This window comes from Lygodium microphyllum, chromosome 2 (assembly GCF_053477565.2).
Source record: "Lygodium microphyllum isolate KBCC chromosome 2, Lygodium_microphyllum_v1.1.10, whole genome shotgun sequence".
Taxonomy (NCBI): domain Eukaryota; kingdom Viridiplantae; phylum Streptophyta; class Polypodiopsida; order Schizaeales; family Lygodiaceae; genus Lygodium; species Lygodium microphyllum.
The window spans coordinates 190,786,029-190,804,888 of NC_141136.1; the positions used below are offsets into that span (position 1 = coordinate 190,786,029).

The following is an 18,860-nucleotide window of genomic DNA, read 5'->3' on the forward strand; positions in this document are numbered from 1 at the left end:
CAATGTCAGTGTGACATGGCATAATATCAATATTATTAACACTAATTTGTTATTCCCAGCTTCTTACAAGTTATAAGATGATTTAAATGGTTGATGCCTTCAACATGCACTCACATGACACTCTAGACAATTTCCAACACCTATATTTCCAAGATAAATAAAATTTCCAACACTTATATTGCTAAGATAAAGATAAGGTGGCCAACATGATGCACGTTCTTGCTACTAACCTTGTGGAAGTAGATCTTTAAATCACACTATTAGGGGGAGCCCTTATATCCTCCCAACAATTGGCACTATAGTCATGAACAATATGTTTGGTGTCCCTCACAAGAGGTAATACAAGCTTAGTAATTTTGAATGACCTCATCTCATAAGAGTAATACACAAGCTTAATTACTTGAAGTGACCTAACTCTAGCTACCCTTGTCTCCCTACCACTTCTTCCTTATCCATTCCTTACCAAACCCATATTTCCTCTAGGCCTTTTTGCATGTAGTTTTAGTTGTTAGATAGTGAAAGTGGATTCATTATAGTATTTGGCATTCAGACTACATTCATTATAGCATTTGGCTAATAACATGATCTTCTATATTAGGGATGCAAAGGGTGTATGAGATATTTTTTAGAAGTTGGATAATAGATATGTAAATATAAGAATGATTCAACAATCAATATGGCTTGCATGTGAAAGAGGGATGTTTTTTCATTAGTTCTCTTGATAGTCTACCATGGAAAACCCTAGAAAATAACTTTCAAAGAAGGAGGCAAGTGATGAAAAGTAGCTATATTATGAAGCATTTGATATGATGCAAAGTAAATATACTATAAACTATTTGCTATGATGACAACATAAATATTCAAAATGGTCAAACACTATCTAGCAAGTGGGACATGCTACATCAAGCTGACCTAGCATGTCAGATGTAAACATGCCAAATTGGCTTTGTTTTTTCCCAATGTCTTGTATCATCTCATACTGAAAATTGATTTAAAAGTTTTATCCCCTCCATTGTAGGAAATAAAGCGATAAGAATTTAGTTACATGTCATGATTTTTCTTAGCTTTAAACTTTCATGTCCACAATTTAATGCTCCCACTCTATGTCAACGTAGCATGTTCCCATATGAAGGCTCGTATACATTTGTATAGTCCAAGTCTATTTATAAGATTACCATTACCTTAGGCACTCAATTAATTTCATCCACAAGTAACCCTAATACAACACAATAGGTAAGGATGAATTTGATGATTATACTCAATGAATATTGTCAATTTCTTGAGACCAATTGACTCAATTATTTGAATCCATGATAATGCCGTGGATAAAAGAATATACATAGAAGGTGCAAGAAAATAGGATATTGCAAGATGTAAAATATTACACGGCGCAGCGAACAGAATCTGAGAAAGAGATAGAGAGTACACAACAGAGAATAGGAGAATCAGTAAATTCTTTAACTCCAAACAACTAATACAAAGATGGCTCTGTCCACCAGTGTGCTTTCATTGTGTGAAGCTTAGATGGCGATCTAGAGACAGAAGATAGGTAAAGAGCTTAAGGCTAGCTGGAACAACAACTCTGACTGGGTGAAAGATGAGTGATCGATGGCTGTGAAGGGGTTTAGCTTTTATAGCCTGTGAAGGCCGTGAGGTTGGCCTGATCGACCTACCATATAAGCCTCCACTAGTCGACCAAGGACCCCACAATAGGGGCCCCTCTTAACTCCCTTACCCCGCAACTCGATGCAATGCACCTCGAGTTGCTACCAGCTTAACCACTCCATCTAACCCAAAGATTAGACCCACAATGGTCACCTTTTTGCCATCCGGTCACATAGACCTCATCTGATATACAAGTCAGGACTCAACCAATGTCCGGGCTCACATTTGGCTTCTCCTCATAATGGGGGCCTTACAACTTTGAGCACCATGGATCATTGGTAGCACCTAATGAAGGTGGGGCATTGATCATATCTAACACAAGATCACCTAAGCTCACATACAAGACTTGATAAGAAGAATGCGATGCCTATGGAAATATTTACAAGTAACCCTAACACAATAGGCTAGAGTATTAGGATACAATACAATTTACCTTCCAAGTAGACTAAAGTGCAAATCTTATATAGTCATAGCCTACTAGAGTGCAATCTATTAGATAGTCATAGCCTACTAGAGTGCAAATTATTAGATAGTCATTGTTTAATTCCACCTCTTAGCAAGACCCATGGATGCTAACTTATAAAGTCCAACTTATTAAAATTAGAAACACCAAAAACCCAAATGAGACAACCTAACAAGAGAGTTGACTTTGAGCTCTATGGTATGGACAACCTTACCATCTTAAAAATGTCATCAAATGAGTTTGCAATACTTTTCTTACAAACTGTCAAACTCTTTCTTACAAATTACTTCTTTTAGTGTTCTCTTTTGATGCTCTCCCTTTCCAACCCATTTTCATGTCCAAAAACCCCTCTCTTGCTTAACATTGCCTATATTTAAACTCTTTGAAAAGAGCTACTATTATAACAACATTGAGATGTGTAACGTACATCTTCACCCCACCACTCATTCCTATTGCATAGTGTCTATTTGTTAAGTAAACATTAGAAATTTGTTGGAGGAAAATAATAGTCTAAATTTTTCATTTTTTTTCCTCAAATCCCAATATTAAAAGGCCAAGAAATTCACACAATATTAAAAGGCCAAGAAATTCACACAATTAGCTTTCAACACCATATTAGAGAATTTGGGAATTTCCCAATTCCCACTTTCAAATAAGGGGTAAAGATTTGGCCTTGTGGCTAAATCTCAACCCATGCTTCAAAGTGAAACTTGGAAAGACAACCTATATATTAATTAGGGTAGACTCGAGTTTTAAGTAAGGGGACAAGATTTTAACTATATTGGGAATTCCCAAACTATATGAGAATTCCCAAATTCCCTAATATAGTGTTTTTCTACAAACATTGCTAATTCTTAAGTTTCATCCATCACCATGTGACAATGCCTTTTAAGTAAAACAATAACATGGAAATATAATCCCATATGGGCATCATCTGTAATGTACTCACCTTTATTATGTGACAAGTAACATTTTAGTAGTCACCTAGAGTTTACCCTCCAACCATTGCCATTCGTACTCTAACAAGAATGATCAGATTTTTTCCGGCTCTATAACTCTAGGTCTAACCCATAGGGGAAGCGTCATGTTGTTACCCATGGAGGATCGACTTGAAAGTTCCTAATTGACCTAATAGTCACCTATCGACAACTAGCTCACATCCAAAGGTGTCCTTTAAGAGGCTTCTTGTCTGGAAGGAGCGATTGCCATTACGCTTGGTTCATGGAGTACAATGTTTTTTTCTAGGATTTATGAAATCCCTTGCAGTGCTTTGGCATAGTACTCGTACCTTTCCCCTAAGATAATTTACAGTTTGGGTTTTGAGACCAAACCCTAGGTAAGTTAGCGAATCGACCCTTCCTAGCGTTTGTTTTTGGGGAAGCCTCTCGACTAACCGAAACCACCTTGCCATCATAGGACTGGATTTGTCCCACCCCCTTCCCTCTATGGAAGTTATTAGTTATCTAATTACCTACCACATTACGTGGAACATATAAAAACAACTTCATTAATTAAAAAGAATCCTTTTATGCACAACTTTTTGTTTGTGTAATTTACTCATGGACATACAATCAGAATAAAACAAATTCATTGATTATGTTTCATAATGTGTGTTCTCCCACCCATACAAGAGAAAATTTACAATTTCACGTACTGCCTCATCTAGCGCATTTGCACGTCACCAAGATCAAATCCACCTATAGCTAGCATTTTTAGGTGTCCCAAGTAGAACTTGGGCCATACAAGGGACCAAGTAGTTCCTAGGTGCATAAAGGATTTACTAGCTAGAGCCCCCATTGGCACCTTAACCACCACCTATTTAATACGATCCCTACTGGGATACCTCTCACCATCGAAGTCAGTCCATGCTTCCACGGCAAAAACATCCCTTATTGGTATGGGGGTTTAGCACCTATCCTTGGGGGAGGTATAGGGCTCCTTAATATTTATCTATTCTAATATTTAATTCAATTAGGATCAAATCTAGAAAATCACAAACAAGATTGATGTCTTCAAGCAATTATGACTTTAATCAACCATGCAACTTTCAAGTGACAATTAATCTAGTAGCAATCGATACTTGAATTTCACATAATAAACTCTTCCCCTTGGAATTTAACTAAGGGTATCTAGATTTTGGGGTCTCTAACTTCCCAGTTTAAGGTTTATTCTTGTAACCAAGTTTCTTGGCCTTAAGTCAGTTTCTTTAACTTAGAGATATTTTTGGTCTTAAAATCTTCTATCAAATCTTCTAGATCAGACTATATCCTTGACTAATCCATCTTCAAAAATTCATCATGATTTCTCTTGAGTTCTATAATTTCGTAGTTTTTCTAACAGTTTCTAGCCTATCAAATTTTCTAATAATTTACCAAGTGAATACTCTAAGATTGCAGCATTTCTTAAGAGACTTATCTTATTTCTATTGAATTTGGATAGAAATTTTTAGAAAAAAACCTATGGTATCAAAATTGGTAAAGGGTTGTTATCTGCGCCCATGACTTCATTAGTGACTCATGTGCTCGCAATTTCAATAGTTGCTTCCACGTTAGTAGGGTCATTTGTGATTTTTGCTTTTGAATTCTTTTTCTTCGGGGCCATGATGTAAATATGATTTGTAGAAGAAGAAGAACATGGCAGTAATATCAATTGGCAAGGATGTAAGACTCTGGATGATTATGATGGCTATTGTGGGATTCAATGATGTAGGCCTCGCAGATGGTTCTTATTGCCTCATGGAGAGCAATACTTCTCTCTCTATAGTAGATAGAATAGGGACAAGAGTAGAGGTATGACTTCTAACCAGATTGATAGAATATGATAGAGTTCTTCAGTGTCTTCTCTTCTCGGATTAGAGTAGAAGAGGATGAGAGACCTTTTGCGTATCCCCTTCGTTGGGTTGAATGGAATGATGTCTCTTCGTCTCATGGAATAGAGTCTCATCCTTCTCAATCAGCGTCTTGTCCTTGTCAAGATTTCTCTTGTTCCCCCTCCCTGTTCATTCCCAAGCCCTCAATTTATAGTTTTGCAAGGGGTAAAAGAGAGGATGTTGCTTTTTTAGCGTTTTTCGATAACATCATCGATGACAAAGAGAGAACGCTTTCTTTTCGTGATTTTAATGATATAATTGATGACGCCAGAGAGGAAGCTCCATTTTGTAGTGTAAAAATAAAAATTACGAATATATGGATGAGCACCGTGTGGCGCATCATCGGGTGGCCGTCACTCCAAGGTGGCAATCAAGGCATAGACCTTGGCATCTTGGCCTTGGCATACTTGGCAACGGGCTACGTAGGCTTTGTTGGCGCCGTTGGCTGCACGTGGGAAGCTCCCACTAGCTTGTAGAAAAAACTTTCCAAGAGGTCACCCATCCTAGCAGTGTCATCACCCAAGTGCTCTTAACTGCCACAAGTGACTATCCACTAGGCTAGTTCTTTTTGTTGTTCTATACTACAAACATAGTTTTAATAAGCTAGTCTTGGGAGGGTCTCCCAAGTCTTTCTTCCATGAACTAGCATATAATAACTCATTAATAATAATTATTATCTTCATAATGAGAGTCAATTTTATAATTAGAGCTAGTATTTTTATAAAAAAATATGCAACATAAATCAATTTTCTTTGGAATGTATACGCACATTAAAATAAACTAAGTAATGGAAAAATTACATCATTAATGAAGTATTCACATGGTATGAATTTTAAATACGTCTTGCATGCCTCTATTGGGCTTCAATGGCATTAGTCACAAGAAGCTACATGAGTTGTGTGATGAATTTATATAACTTAATACTTCATCATGTGCAAATACTAAGATAGCTTTTAATCTTAGTGAGTCTGGTATTTTACAATTATGAGCACCTCCCACACTAAACTTACATGTAGTGTGCATAAATTTTGAAGAACCATTTGTTTGGTTAATTGTGGCTTAATAAGCTCATTTTTTTCTTTTATATGTGATGCTAGAACCTTACCAAGAATAGTAAAAATACATGTTCCACAAAAGAAGCATAATGTAAATAGATATCTTGAACAACAAAATAGAAAACACATCTGTTTTTCTTTTTCTCATTCTTGAACATTCAAATACTTCTTTTTTGGCCAACTCAAATGTAGGGAGTCTCCAAAGATTTTATGGGTAGATAAATGTTCTAAATAGGCCATTAGATTAGCACACTAACTTTACAACATGACCTCCTTCTCCTATCAACATTATATCACTTTTTCTTGATTTTTACTAATTTCTCTACTGTGTTGGTTGGTCCAATATAAAATTTATTTTTCTAATCTTCTAATCAATAACTCTTATAGCAACTCTCATTTTGTATATCATAGGCTATGTTGGCACATAAAATAATATCTGCATATTTGGACATTGCATTAAAAAACTACATCTACCATAAGCCAAAGCACCATTTAATCTTGGATGTTACAAACTCTAAATAGTGTGATGATTAATGATAGGTTCATTTAAATCAACTCAATTGGTTGAGAACCTCCTCACCCTTAAAAGGGATATAAAAGTGCATTATAATCTACTTTAATGGATAGAAAATATAATTGAATGTGATATTTTTTTCTTATAACAGGAATGTATGCTCAAGTGGCTTATGCATTTGACCAATTAAGGAGAGAGAGGCCTAACATGGTTAGAGGTCCTATATTGGGTAAAGTAAGTAGCCATACTTATTCACAAATATATCAATATATGTTGAAAGGCACTTTTCTATTTCTAGATCTTCATCTTGTTTTACATGTTTATCCTGCTCTTGATTTTGTGGCATACATGAACTCCTTTGTAACTATCTACCTACGCCACAGATAGGCTATGGTACCCTAACATGCAAGGAAGGTTGGTTTTGCACAAAAAGTTCAATCGGCTCCCCGCAAAGGTGAAATTCAATATTCTTACATTTGGTTTGGACAACTTATAGTTGTTTTCTATGAAGAAATTGCATTTTGGTTTAGACAACTTATAAGGAATTCCATAACTATAGCTTTGAACTTATAGATGTACTAGATTTTTTATTTTTTTTGGATCATCCTTTATTACCATTGAAAATAGTTTGTGATACTAGAAGTGCTTTACAAAGTGTAACTATGTTCAAAATCATTCTTTTTCCTTTTCCACATAATACATGTTGTCATGGAATATCATATTGTTATTAACACACATTGAGGTTTTATTTTATTAGATTCTTGCATAATGTTGCACAAGTCTTTGTAAAAAAGACTTTAACTAGCACTTGGGAGCTACTGGAACTACCATCAAAGTATGTTCAAAATGTTCCTACAACTTTATATATTCACAACAAAAGATCAAGTTTATTATTGTGCCAAAAATACATTACATAACGTTTCTTTTATGGTTTTTGTAGCATGCAAACAATTATGATATTAAACATTAGAAGTTATGGTGGTGGGCAAGATCCATGGGGACACCCACAAGATGAGGTATACCTAAGTTTGTTAAATTAGTTCGATGGGTAGTTAATCTATGCACATTTTCTTTTTGTATTGTGTTGTCTTGTACCCTACATTTTCATACTCCACCACCAAGTTATGGTGGTGAGCAATACCCATGCTGACATCCATGAGATGAGGTATAACTAGTTTGTTGAATCAGTTTGGTGGATAGTTTTTATATCATCCTTTTTCCTTAACTCTATGTTGTCTTTTGTACCCTACATTTTCATAGTGCACCACCTTAACTTGATATGCATGCTGGTTGCAGAATGGTTTTGTGGAGCCAAGGTCAGATGATGGCTTACTAGAGATTGTTGGTGCAACAGATGGTTGGCATGCACTCCTACTTCTCCTAAAGCTTCGTTCAGCAATACGATTTGCACAGGTGATGTTTGTTGTATAGATCTTTTAGATTCCATGCTGAAAATTCAACAAATTTGATTATTTATTTTAAATACTCATTGATGTTATTGATCAATCTCATAGTTTAAACAATTATAAAGTATTGAATATATACCTTGTCCAAGATATTGATTAAAGTCTCTCAAAAAATGAAATATTTGAAACCCATTTGTATGACCAACCCAAGTTTTCTCCATGATAAAAATGTGTGAATCCTAGTAAGAATACCAAAATTGGTAAGGACTTTCATAATCGTCAATATGAGTTCCCCTGAACTCATGTCATTTTAAAAATTACCAAAATGAGTGTTCTTGATCTCGTAGCGCCATGCTAATGCCATCATCTTAACTATGTATTCATTTAATAATGATTTACCTTTGAATTTACTATATTGCATTGCACACTAAAGCTCTAATTACAAGAGAAAGGTGGAAATTGCTCCATTGGAATACTTTTAATCCAATGCAAAACAATTATTTGTTATTGATCCAAGCCTACCTAAAACCCAAGAATTAGATATTCTTCTCACGCATTAAGAATCCAAATGCACATTGAAATCACATTTAAAGCTTTATGTCTATAGAAACTCACTTACTTTACAAGATGATTTTTATTAACAAATATACTTCAACTATGGAGTCTCTCATTGGACAAATATATTTTCATCACCATCAAAGTAAGAGGCCTATCCCATTTCAAACTCAAAACACTAACAATGCATATAGATAGAAATGCATGGTGTCCTATACACTTCCTAGGGTTGTTGGAGTTTATTTCTTGAGTTTATATCGAGCAATATTATTACTAGCAAGATTTATAGAAGATGCTAACTCCAGCTAAGGTCTATCTTAGACCCCTCTTTTTGTCCAAAACATAATTTCACATCTATAATTCCCCGTATCTCTAGAAAAAATCTTGCTTGATTATAGGTTAGCTATTAAAATCCATAAGCATGTTAGGAGCATGGGACTTGGATTTTACTTCCATAGATGGTATGTCCATACATATTTAGAATCCCAATATCTTTGTTTTGTCCATTATGATAATCAAGTTGTTACCACAAGGCCCAAAGTGTAGGGAATCATTGCTAGAAATATATACTTCATATCTCGATGATAAAAAACAATAGCATGAAATGCTATAAGGATTAACATCGAACTCTTATGCATGAATGTCAATAGATTTCTCCTCCCATGAGCCCCAAAAGTGTTCCCAATATGTAAATGGTTTACTAGGGTATAGCTTCCCATTCTTCTTAGCATGTGAATATTTATGCTCTTGATGAAGAGCAAAATTCTAGCAACTATCAAGAGATGATGTTACAACTCATTCCTAGAAGAGATATCTACTAGCAATATTTCATTTTTAGTATTCATGCCTAATGATAATAATAATCTCTTTTAGAACAATTGGACCCACAAGAGTGAATATCACATTAATTTTCTAAGATGAAAGGTGAGTACCCAAATATAGTTTATAGGTAAGTTTAAACTTTTCATGGTCAAAAGATACAGAAATTGTTTATTTAAGTGTTTCAAATGACACTTGGATTCATATGTAGAGGGTGAAATCATATCCCCTTGTTAGAAGATCACATGAAATTAGAATTTTCTTGCATCATGGCATGGGTGAGTGAAGAGAAAAATTTTACCTTGCTCATGAAGTAGATGTGCACAAATGTTTTGACTAACCTTTGTTACATGTCCCATTAGCAACCTCCATCAATGTCAACCCATCTACTATGCTCATACACATTACCAACTTGATTATCAATCAATTTCTCTATCTTATACCTAACTCTAGCTTAATAATAAGGATGTGATAGATTCATATTCTTTCATGCATTCTCCACTCTCAAATTATTGATTTGCTACTCAAATAGATGGATCATTCTCCAACTTTGAATGATCTCTAATCTCTTTACTCTTATCTCAAAAGCATTATATGGAATCAAAGAAAATTCAAACAAAAATAAAAGAACTTAATATTATCTCAAGATCACATGTTGTAGTCTAAACTTATAAGAAAAAATACAATGGTTTGATGATCTTGAGTACACAAATAATGGAAAATGATTCTACTTCCACTCATCATCCTTAGTCTATCCTTCTAGTATCTATTAGTGAAAGAAGAAAAGAAGAAGAAGAAAGGATGATGGTGGTGGATTTATCTCCCAATCATTCTCACTCTCCCATACTCTCTACCTCATGCGCACACACCCAAACACAAACACACATGCACATACACAAATAAACACTCTCCCATACTGTCTACCTTATGGGTATACACACAAACACAAAGACACACACACACACACACACACACACACACACACACACACACACACACACACACACACACACACACACACACACACACACACACACACACACACACACACACACACACACACACACACACACACACACACACACACACACACACACACACACACACACACACACACACACACACACACACACACACACACACACACACACACACACACACACACACACACACACACACACACACACACACACACACACACACACACACACATGCACATGCACACGCACATGCACACACACACAAATCAATCCTCTCTCTCTCTCTCTCTCTCTCTCTATGAAGGTTGGAAGAAAGATTAGGGAAGAAGATCTCTCCAAAGTTTGCAAATCCGAGAATGAGATTATGTGGGTGTGATTGGATAAATTTTTTTCCATGTCTTTGTGCATTATAATACTCATAGGTCTTTTCTCTTGCTCACAAAAAATAGATTTTGTATATAGGTTTATCTTACTACTTATAATGATACTTGCTCCTCATAGGTCTTTGTTCTTGCTCACAAAAAGTAGACTTTGTGTACATGCTTATCTTGCTACTTACAATCATACTCGTACATTCATTGAGGTTACGTAGAGTTTAAATATTTTACCAATCGATTAATACAAATTTCATGGAAGTGATCATGATGCTCTAATTTTATAGTAGGTGTTCTTTATTTGTCACTAGATTTTTTAGAACTACCACTAAATCTCACAAACACAAAAAAATAAAATTAATTATCGATCTCTATTTAAGACTTCCACTGAAGCTTGAATTTTTTTTAAAAATAATCATTTCAAGAATTCATTTACCTTGCCTTGGTCTTTTCTACTTATTTTTGTATTTTGCGATAAGCTACTATTTTTAACACTTGCTACTTTTAGCAATTGTCATTTTTGGAAACTTTGAAAAGTTGTAAACATATTTTTCCTCTCCTAGATGAGTGTCAATATCTTGGCTCTCTTTGTCAAATATAGCATGGAGTAGCATGCACTCTAGATGTGGAATACTTGGAGTTGAGTTGTAAGGTTTGATGGAGAAGCACTAGTAATTGGGGATGTGCAATGTCCTACTTGATCAATAAAAGAGATGACAAAGAAGTGTGATGATAGTACTATGCAAGCCATTAGGGAGGCCATTGGAATTAGTATTATGCCAAAAGACAACAAGGATCTAGAAAGTTTTAGCAATTAGGTTTCTTGATGTTCCTTATTATAAGAGAGTTTTCCATGAATGATGAATTAATGGTATTAGTGTTTAAAATCGAATATTAAAGGTTATGAATACATCTTTAGAAAGACATTGACCCTATGGAAAACTCATATAATCTCTTCAATGAACTCAAGATTCATTGAGGGAACCTTTCAAACTATATTAAACTAACCAACAATGCAGACTAAAATGGAAATTTTTAATAGTTAAAATCATGCCTTTAAAAAAAGAGGATAATGAAGCCATTTATTAATTTAAAATTGAGCACACTATTTAGAGAAGGTGCTCCATGAAAAGAAAAGAAAGCTTTAATATTTCTTCTACAAGAAAATCATGTTTCCAAAAGCCTATATAAGGCTATGAGATCTCCTAAGGAGGTGTGGAAGGAGAATTTGGCATGGAGATGAAGATGAAGATGCATGTGAAGGAAGACTCTATAATGTAGTTCGAGAGGAGAGTAAGTTGTTACTTTGTGAAGTGGAAGGGAACTCAAGGAGATCTCTAAGGCAACTACACATTAAGAAAAATTATGTGAGGTGGTGAAGAAGACATAGTAGTTGTAGAAGGAAATCGATCAAAGGAACATGGAGTTCATTGACCTTGGTGTTGGCCTTCATACATTTGTGGATAATGCATAGTATTGGAGGAAGGGCCCAAAATGTAGATTGTGTGGGTCATTATAAGCCTTAACAAAGGATTTTTAATGTCATCTAGATCCTTCCTAGTAGTTAAGTTGGAGACAGCATCTCATGCCTTAAAATATTTGGATAAATAGCAACCAAACTAGGGTAGGTAAATTGTATTGTTGGAAAAGAAATGTGTTACTAACTCAAGGGGAAACATCTAACCCTAGATGCAAACAAGCTCTTCCTAGGTATGCCATGATCTTGATGTGTCTTGAGTGTTGTGTGGTGTTAGAGAAAGGGGCGGGGTGTTTAGAGTTGGAGCTTACTAACTAGAAACCCTCAAAATCTCTAATTTGAGGACATCTAGGTCTGGTTCCATTGTAAATGTATGTATATTTTTTAAATCTTTACAAATATTATTGTATTTTATTTTTTAAGTACCACATAAGATCTTTACATTAAGATTTTTTCTCTCTCGCATGAGAATTGAAGTACTTATAAATCTTAATCTCCAACAGAATTACATGTATATGAGTGTTTACAAGAGGTGAGGGATGAGATCACAATGACTTGGATTGAAAAGATTATATGATAGTATTGTTGTTATAAAAGAGGCAAGCTCACTATGAATGTTTTCAATGAAGATATTTGAGTTAATTGAGGTTACAAAAGGATTAAATGACTCTTCTTGAGCATTGAGTGAGGTAATCATGCAAATGTACTATTTTCTTGAAGGATTTGAAAAATTGAAATGTTGATATTTAGGATGGGACTTCACCACTTCATCTTAAGGGGAGCAATGGGTGGGGCATTTCCTCCCTCTTAGTTGTGAACATAGCTTGAAGAAATCAAGAGGCACTTTTATTAATTTTTCTATAGGTCTCTTTGAAGAGTTTTTCTCTTATAAATTTGTCACTTGTCTTGTCATATTTAGTCATAGATGGAAATGTAAGTGTATAGAATTTAGTTAAATAAGTTTGCAGTTACTATTTTGTTACCCATAAATGTTATTCTACATTTTTTTCTTTTCATTCTCATGCAGTCTTGTGGTGCATAATTTTCTGATTTGTGGGGGTGTTATTTTATTTACAAAGACACTTCATCTTCTTCTTTATGTGCATTACTAGGGGTTGTATTCAAGCTCCAAAATTTTGTCTAATTTTCTTGGATGGTTGCTCAGTATGGATATGCACCTTTTTTTAAGGCTAAAAATAATATATATATAGGACACCACCAAAGACCCAAAAAGAAAGCGAAGACTCCAAATTTACTGAATCCACCACATGTATGAGATCTCAAGCCAAAAGAATTGTGAAGCAAAAATTCATGGTCATATGTAGAAACCACATACATACATTTTGTAGCTCAATGTTGGATACACAATCACAAAATTTATGGCCATGATTACTAAAAAATGGAAGGTCATGTCCATGTTACAATTTACTCTTTCATGCATTTGACATTGTCTATCACTTCAGAATGAAAAGTCTTTGGCAAGCATTCTCTTCAGAACAATGAATATAAAGAAACTTGCCACATTTGACATAATAGCACCTTCATACTTGTAGTCTTTATCTAAGAAATGAGACTCTCAACCCAAGGCTTTCATAGTAAGAGCATTAGCACCATAATCCTTTGCAACTCCAAGAAAAGTGTGTAAATAGAAACCCTAGAACAACCTTATCTCAACTTTAGGATACTTCCAACCTACAAGGGATTGACTCCATGAGCTTCCCCCACACGTGCACAAAAATTCTTAGAGTCATAGAGCATTCAACACAAACAAGTTTGGCCTTCTCAAACTCCACATCTTCATAAACAACTCAACATTGTCATCAACTTGGCTTCAACTCTCAAACTCTCTCCACCACAAACTCGGACTGAATATCACCTTGCCTTCACTTTCTTCATCATCAATGATCCATGCACCATCATCTCCTCTACATCCTCAATGATGGTACACCAACTCAAAACTATCACCAACTTGGGTTCACTCTCAAACTCTTTTCACCATGAACTCGAAGTAAATACACCTTGGGTTCACTTTCTTTTTCATCACTGATCCATTCACCATGATACCCTCTACATCCTATGATGGGCCTTTTTATATATATCCATGAGACTCACTTTGTTAGCATAGAACTATATACTTTCATATCTTTTCAATATGGTCAAAGAGCTTTCTAATTGATCACCACTCTCTGGAAAGAGCATTTTCATGATATCAAAGATGATGAAATTCCATGCTTTTAGGCTCTGCACTTTTGTTAGGATGCATTCTTTCGGATTTATGCTAACCACCATATTTTTTTTGTCCAATTTTTTTTCTAATAAGTTCCTTATTGTATTCATCACCTTTTGAGCCATTATAGCCATCATTATCATGTGTCCGTTCAATGTTAATATCATTGGAGGCTTGCACTCTCCTACTCGGTGCTTTCCACATTTTCTGTAGGTGTTGTGTTAGTGCCACATGGCACATGCATTTTCTGAACCTTCATGCCATCAACTCATCCATGTAAGTCAATGCCCTAATCAAGTCACTATTGTTGAGACTCAAAGGCTGAAACCCTATCAACCTCTCAAGTTGTTAACCATGTATGTAAAATGCCTCTACTATCATTTTCATGTTAATGGATGTCAACACAATTTTATCTTCATAGATCACAACACATCCTAAATAATTTTATCTTCATTGTACACATGTCAATGTTAAGTGTCACCTCTTCATCCATGTCTAACCCCTTGGGATCATCATGGTCAATGATGTAAGATACTCAAGGCACACATGTCCCCAAGTAACCACCAGGCATGGTCTTTGACATTCCATGCTATCATTTAAAAAAAAAGTGATGATTCACATGCTTTCCTTGCTAGAATATAAAGGCTCCAATATTTGTACCGAACCTATAACTTGCAATCAGAAAATTCATTGAAATTCCTTCTATATGTATCCAAAAATCTAATAAAAATCCCACAAATATTTGGAGAATCCCTAAAATCTCTCTTATCAAAACATAAACAGAAACCTAATTACCTAATTCTTACTGAGGCCATCCAAATTTCTCATGCTAGAAGGCACAAACATATTCATTTCATCACTCACAGTAACTATTTTGTATGACACCATTCCATCCTTAGTACAATTTAGAACCATACAAAAAATCCTCACAATCTCATCACATCATATCATTTACCAACTTATTAGAAGCTAGGAATACATGTGTTAGTGAGAGAGAGTTATTAATAATACCTTGCCATAGTGACATAGATATAGAAGGTGTGAGACATGTAATTTTTAGAATCTTTTATCAATATACAATTAATGTCTCTCATCTCACCTACTAGCACTCAACTTTCATGGCTTCTCTCTCTTCTTTTCTATCTTTCTAGTCTTTCTCTCTCCTTGTCGCTCTATCACTCTCCTTTTTTCTCTCTCTTCTTTCTCTCACCTCTTAGCCCTCTCCTTGAAAAGTGGTATAAGAGCATTGGTCTTTGATCCATTTGGTATAATCCTTTCTTGGATTTCTTTCCCAATCTTATTACTTCCCGGTTACTCAAGGCCAAGGTATTAGCCTAGGAAAATCGACAAGTGTAGTGATCCATAATAGGTCGTGTATCCATAACAGGCTATTTTGGGGGTAAAATGGTTAAAGACAAGGAGAATAGAAATCGTCTTGATTAGAAGTCTAGTTACTTTTTAGGAATGCTTTCTCTTTCTTCTCTCTTTCAAGCTTTTGGTTGAAGATTTCATGGTGGCTACTAAGAAATGTCATATATTGCTTCTCAATGATCTTATCATTCTTCGTGAGCATGGGGCATCGATTCCCTAGATTCTTCTACTGATCATGATCATTACAAATGTTGGGCATGACCTTTAGTGATAAGTAGATTAGCACAAAATATTTGTGTTGTGATTTGTGTTGAATTCTCTGCTCATATTCTCTAGCTAATGGAGTGATTCATCTCTTTCATATTGCTTGCCTACTACTTGGACAAGTTTCATACTTCATTCTCAATAGGGATACACACTTCTTAATCTTTGAACTTAAGTTCTCTTGGCTAAAAATCCTAATACGCAGTAGGGCCACCATAGCCATAGACTTGGAAGCTTAAATTTATTCAATGTTTTTCTCTTCTCAACCTTCAAGGCTTCTCCAATCTCATAAATGCTCTGTGGTATCCCTTTCTTCCCAATCATACCTGGTTGATGATTCATGTTTAATGGCTGAAAGGACTGTTTATCTCTACTCTCTTTGTCTTCCATTTGTGTTGCCACAAGCATAGAGATCTAAATTCTAAGTTTTCCTAAAGAATCTCTAGTAGAAGAAGTAAACTTCTCCAAGGAACCCTTGGTACATTGGGCCATGTGCTCCATAACTTAGTTTTCATATTGAATTGAACCAATGGTTTAACCACTTGATCCAATTTAGAAACCAAATCCATGTGTCTCATGGTTATAAAGAGTGGCATTAAGAGTACTACATTCACCATATTCTTGCAAATATTCATCATCGTGAGGTGACTTAGGTATTGCCTTAGGTTCTTCCCATATTTGTTGCTGAACATCATCATTAGGCTTGTTATTTTCCTTGTTTCTAGCCATTTTTGCTCACTAGTATAATGCAGCCTAGTAGACTCCTTGATATAGAAATGGCTATAGATTTTGACTCCAATATTGGAATCAAGAAAATTTTTATAGAAAAATAAGCCCACAAATAACTCTTTAGGATGAGCTATAATACTCAAGTTTTATAATCAAAACAAGTTCTTTTGACACTATCTAGAATAGTTTTGCACCATGTAAAAGCAATGTTTTGGGAATATTCTTTTACTAACATCCAGAATAGTTTCCCTAAGTCCAAGATAAGGTCTTTCGATCCTATGATACCCTATGTATAACATGTAGGAACTGAATACAACCTACAATACCCTGTAGAGGTCTTGAAATTCTTTGAATTACTTTGTAACACTTGTAACCAAGTAAAAAGCCTTCCAAAAGTGGTCTCAATTCACTGTTTGAGTACAATATTCTATGTGAAACCTATAACCAATATAAAATGACTTGTAGCACATGTAGATGACTCAAAATTCATCCAAATGAAGTCCCAAATGCCCTATTTCCCTCAATACACCTATCTCGTGCTCTAAGTGGTACAATGATTGAAATTCCTCCTATAGTAGACCTAAAATAAACTGTATAATCCATATAACTTATTAATGGAATCCCAATCAATGCGATCTAGCTAAAGTATTTAGATCTTCAATGATTCCACACTCACAGTACCTATGGTGAGGGATATAACTACATGATAGGCTCCCCACATGGACTTTGAATCACCGGGCAGTGGGAAAAGTTCCCCCTGGGTCCGTTGTTGCATCCTTTCAAGATCTTTAATAGTGGGGGAGGGTTACCTCTCTATTGTTCCACTATCTCCTCGAGCATCCACCTTTTTTTTTGGTAGAAATATCAACATGGTAGGAGCATTCTAATTAATTAATTAGGGATGAAATGCATTAAAAAAATTTTCTTTCAGCCTTCAATATGATATGCATGGTTAATGAATGAAAGATTGGAATGAAGAAATAGGTGTTTCTTACCAATGCAATTCAGTGACTCACTGATTGCTAGTACTTACCCTTCACAATATTTCATTCTTGGGTAATGAAAATCATAAAACCAAATCAAGGCTATGCATCAAGATAATGTAAATGGCATCCATGATGAAATAGGATTGAAATGAATGTTGAATTTCAATGAAAATGGCTCTAATCAATGAGAAGAATATTAATCTATGACCTATTGATCAATTCAAACAATTAATTGATCAATAATCTCCCATCAACAAGCAAAAAAGCTTAAAAAACAAGTGAATATTGAGAGGTTTCAGAGATTAAGCAAGTAAAATATATTGATCAAGCTTGAAGAATATGATTGATTCAAGCTTTCGTCCAATAGTTGAAAAAACTTCCGTAATCCATCATGAAACTCCAAGAATCCAAAAGATCAGTCCATATATGGTTGAAGAATATTAAATTTGTGAAGATTCAATGCCTCAAGCTTGCTTGAACACTTCCACGTTGAAGATTCAAGCTTCTTGAACAAAAGTCCCAAAATATATCTCCAATATGAGCTTCAAGTGGCTCAATATGCTAAAATATGCGAAACATCTTCAATCTTGAAACCAATCTTGTTCCAAAATGGTATTTTGAGCATTCATGGGTCAAATCCTTCTCCAACCACTAGAAGCCAACCACCTATTCCTCCAAGCAGGTTTCAAAACAACTAGCATAGGAGTGCTTCTCATCTTTCAAATCCCAATGGCAATTACATGGACATGTAACCCCAAGTAACCAATGGACAGAAATGCTTTACTGAGAGGGAACTCCTTGATAAGATTTTATTAACCAAATATAGTGATCACTCAACTAATTTGGAGGAGTGGACTTCAAACTTAGAGTCCTAATTTGATATTTTCCCTAGGTCACATGACAAAAAGATTCACTTTGCTACTCTTCACCTTGAGGGTTTTACTCATACATGGTGGAGATATATCAAGAGGGAAAATCAGTAGATTGATAGTTGGGAGGAATTCAAAGCTAAGATAGCTTAGGTGTTTGTATCTCCCATTGAGAAAGAAAAGTTTGCAAGAAGATGGTATCAGTTGGACCTTAGAAGCCTATCAGTGAGAGAGTAT

The 18,860-nt window shown here is 35.1% G+C and overlaps 1 protein-coding gene across 4 annotated transcripts in view; it reads left to right on the top strand.

The window, feature by feature from the left end:
* Nucleotides 1-18,860, top strand: part of LOC148040749 (diacylglycerol kinase 3-like) — a 111,185-nt gene that overhangs the window by 82,031 nt on the left and 10,294 nt on the right. For 3 of the 4 annotated variants that reach the window (XR_015687665.1, XM_087661499.1, XM_087661507.1), the window contains exons 7-11: nt 6,718-6,800; nt 6,950-7,020; nt 7,324-7,401; nt 7,507-7,582; nt 7,863-7,979. Coding sequence is in view for 3 of the 4 variants with exons in the window: in XM_087661499.1 (XP_087517625.1) it covers nt 6,718-6,800; nt 6,950-7,020; nt 7,324-7,401; nt 7,507-7,582; nt 7,863-7,979 (425 nt within the window). In the remaining variant the exon portion in view is untranslated. Of the gene's footprint in view, nt 1-6,717; nt 6,801-6,949; nt 7,021-7,323; nt 7,402-7,506; nt 7,583-7,862; nt 7,980-12,927; nt 13,021-18,860 lie in introns of those variants that run through there. The other variant, XM_087661503.1, reaches the window with a different exon arrangement.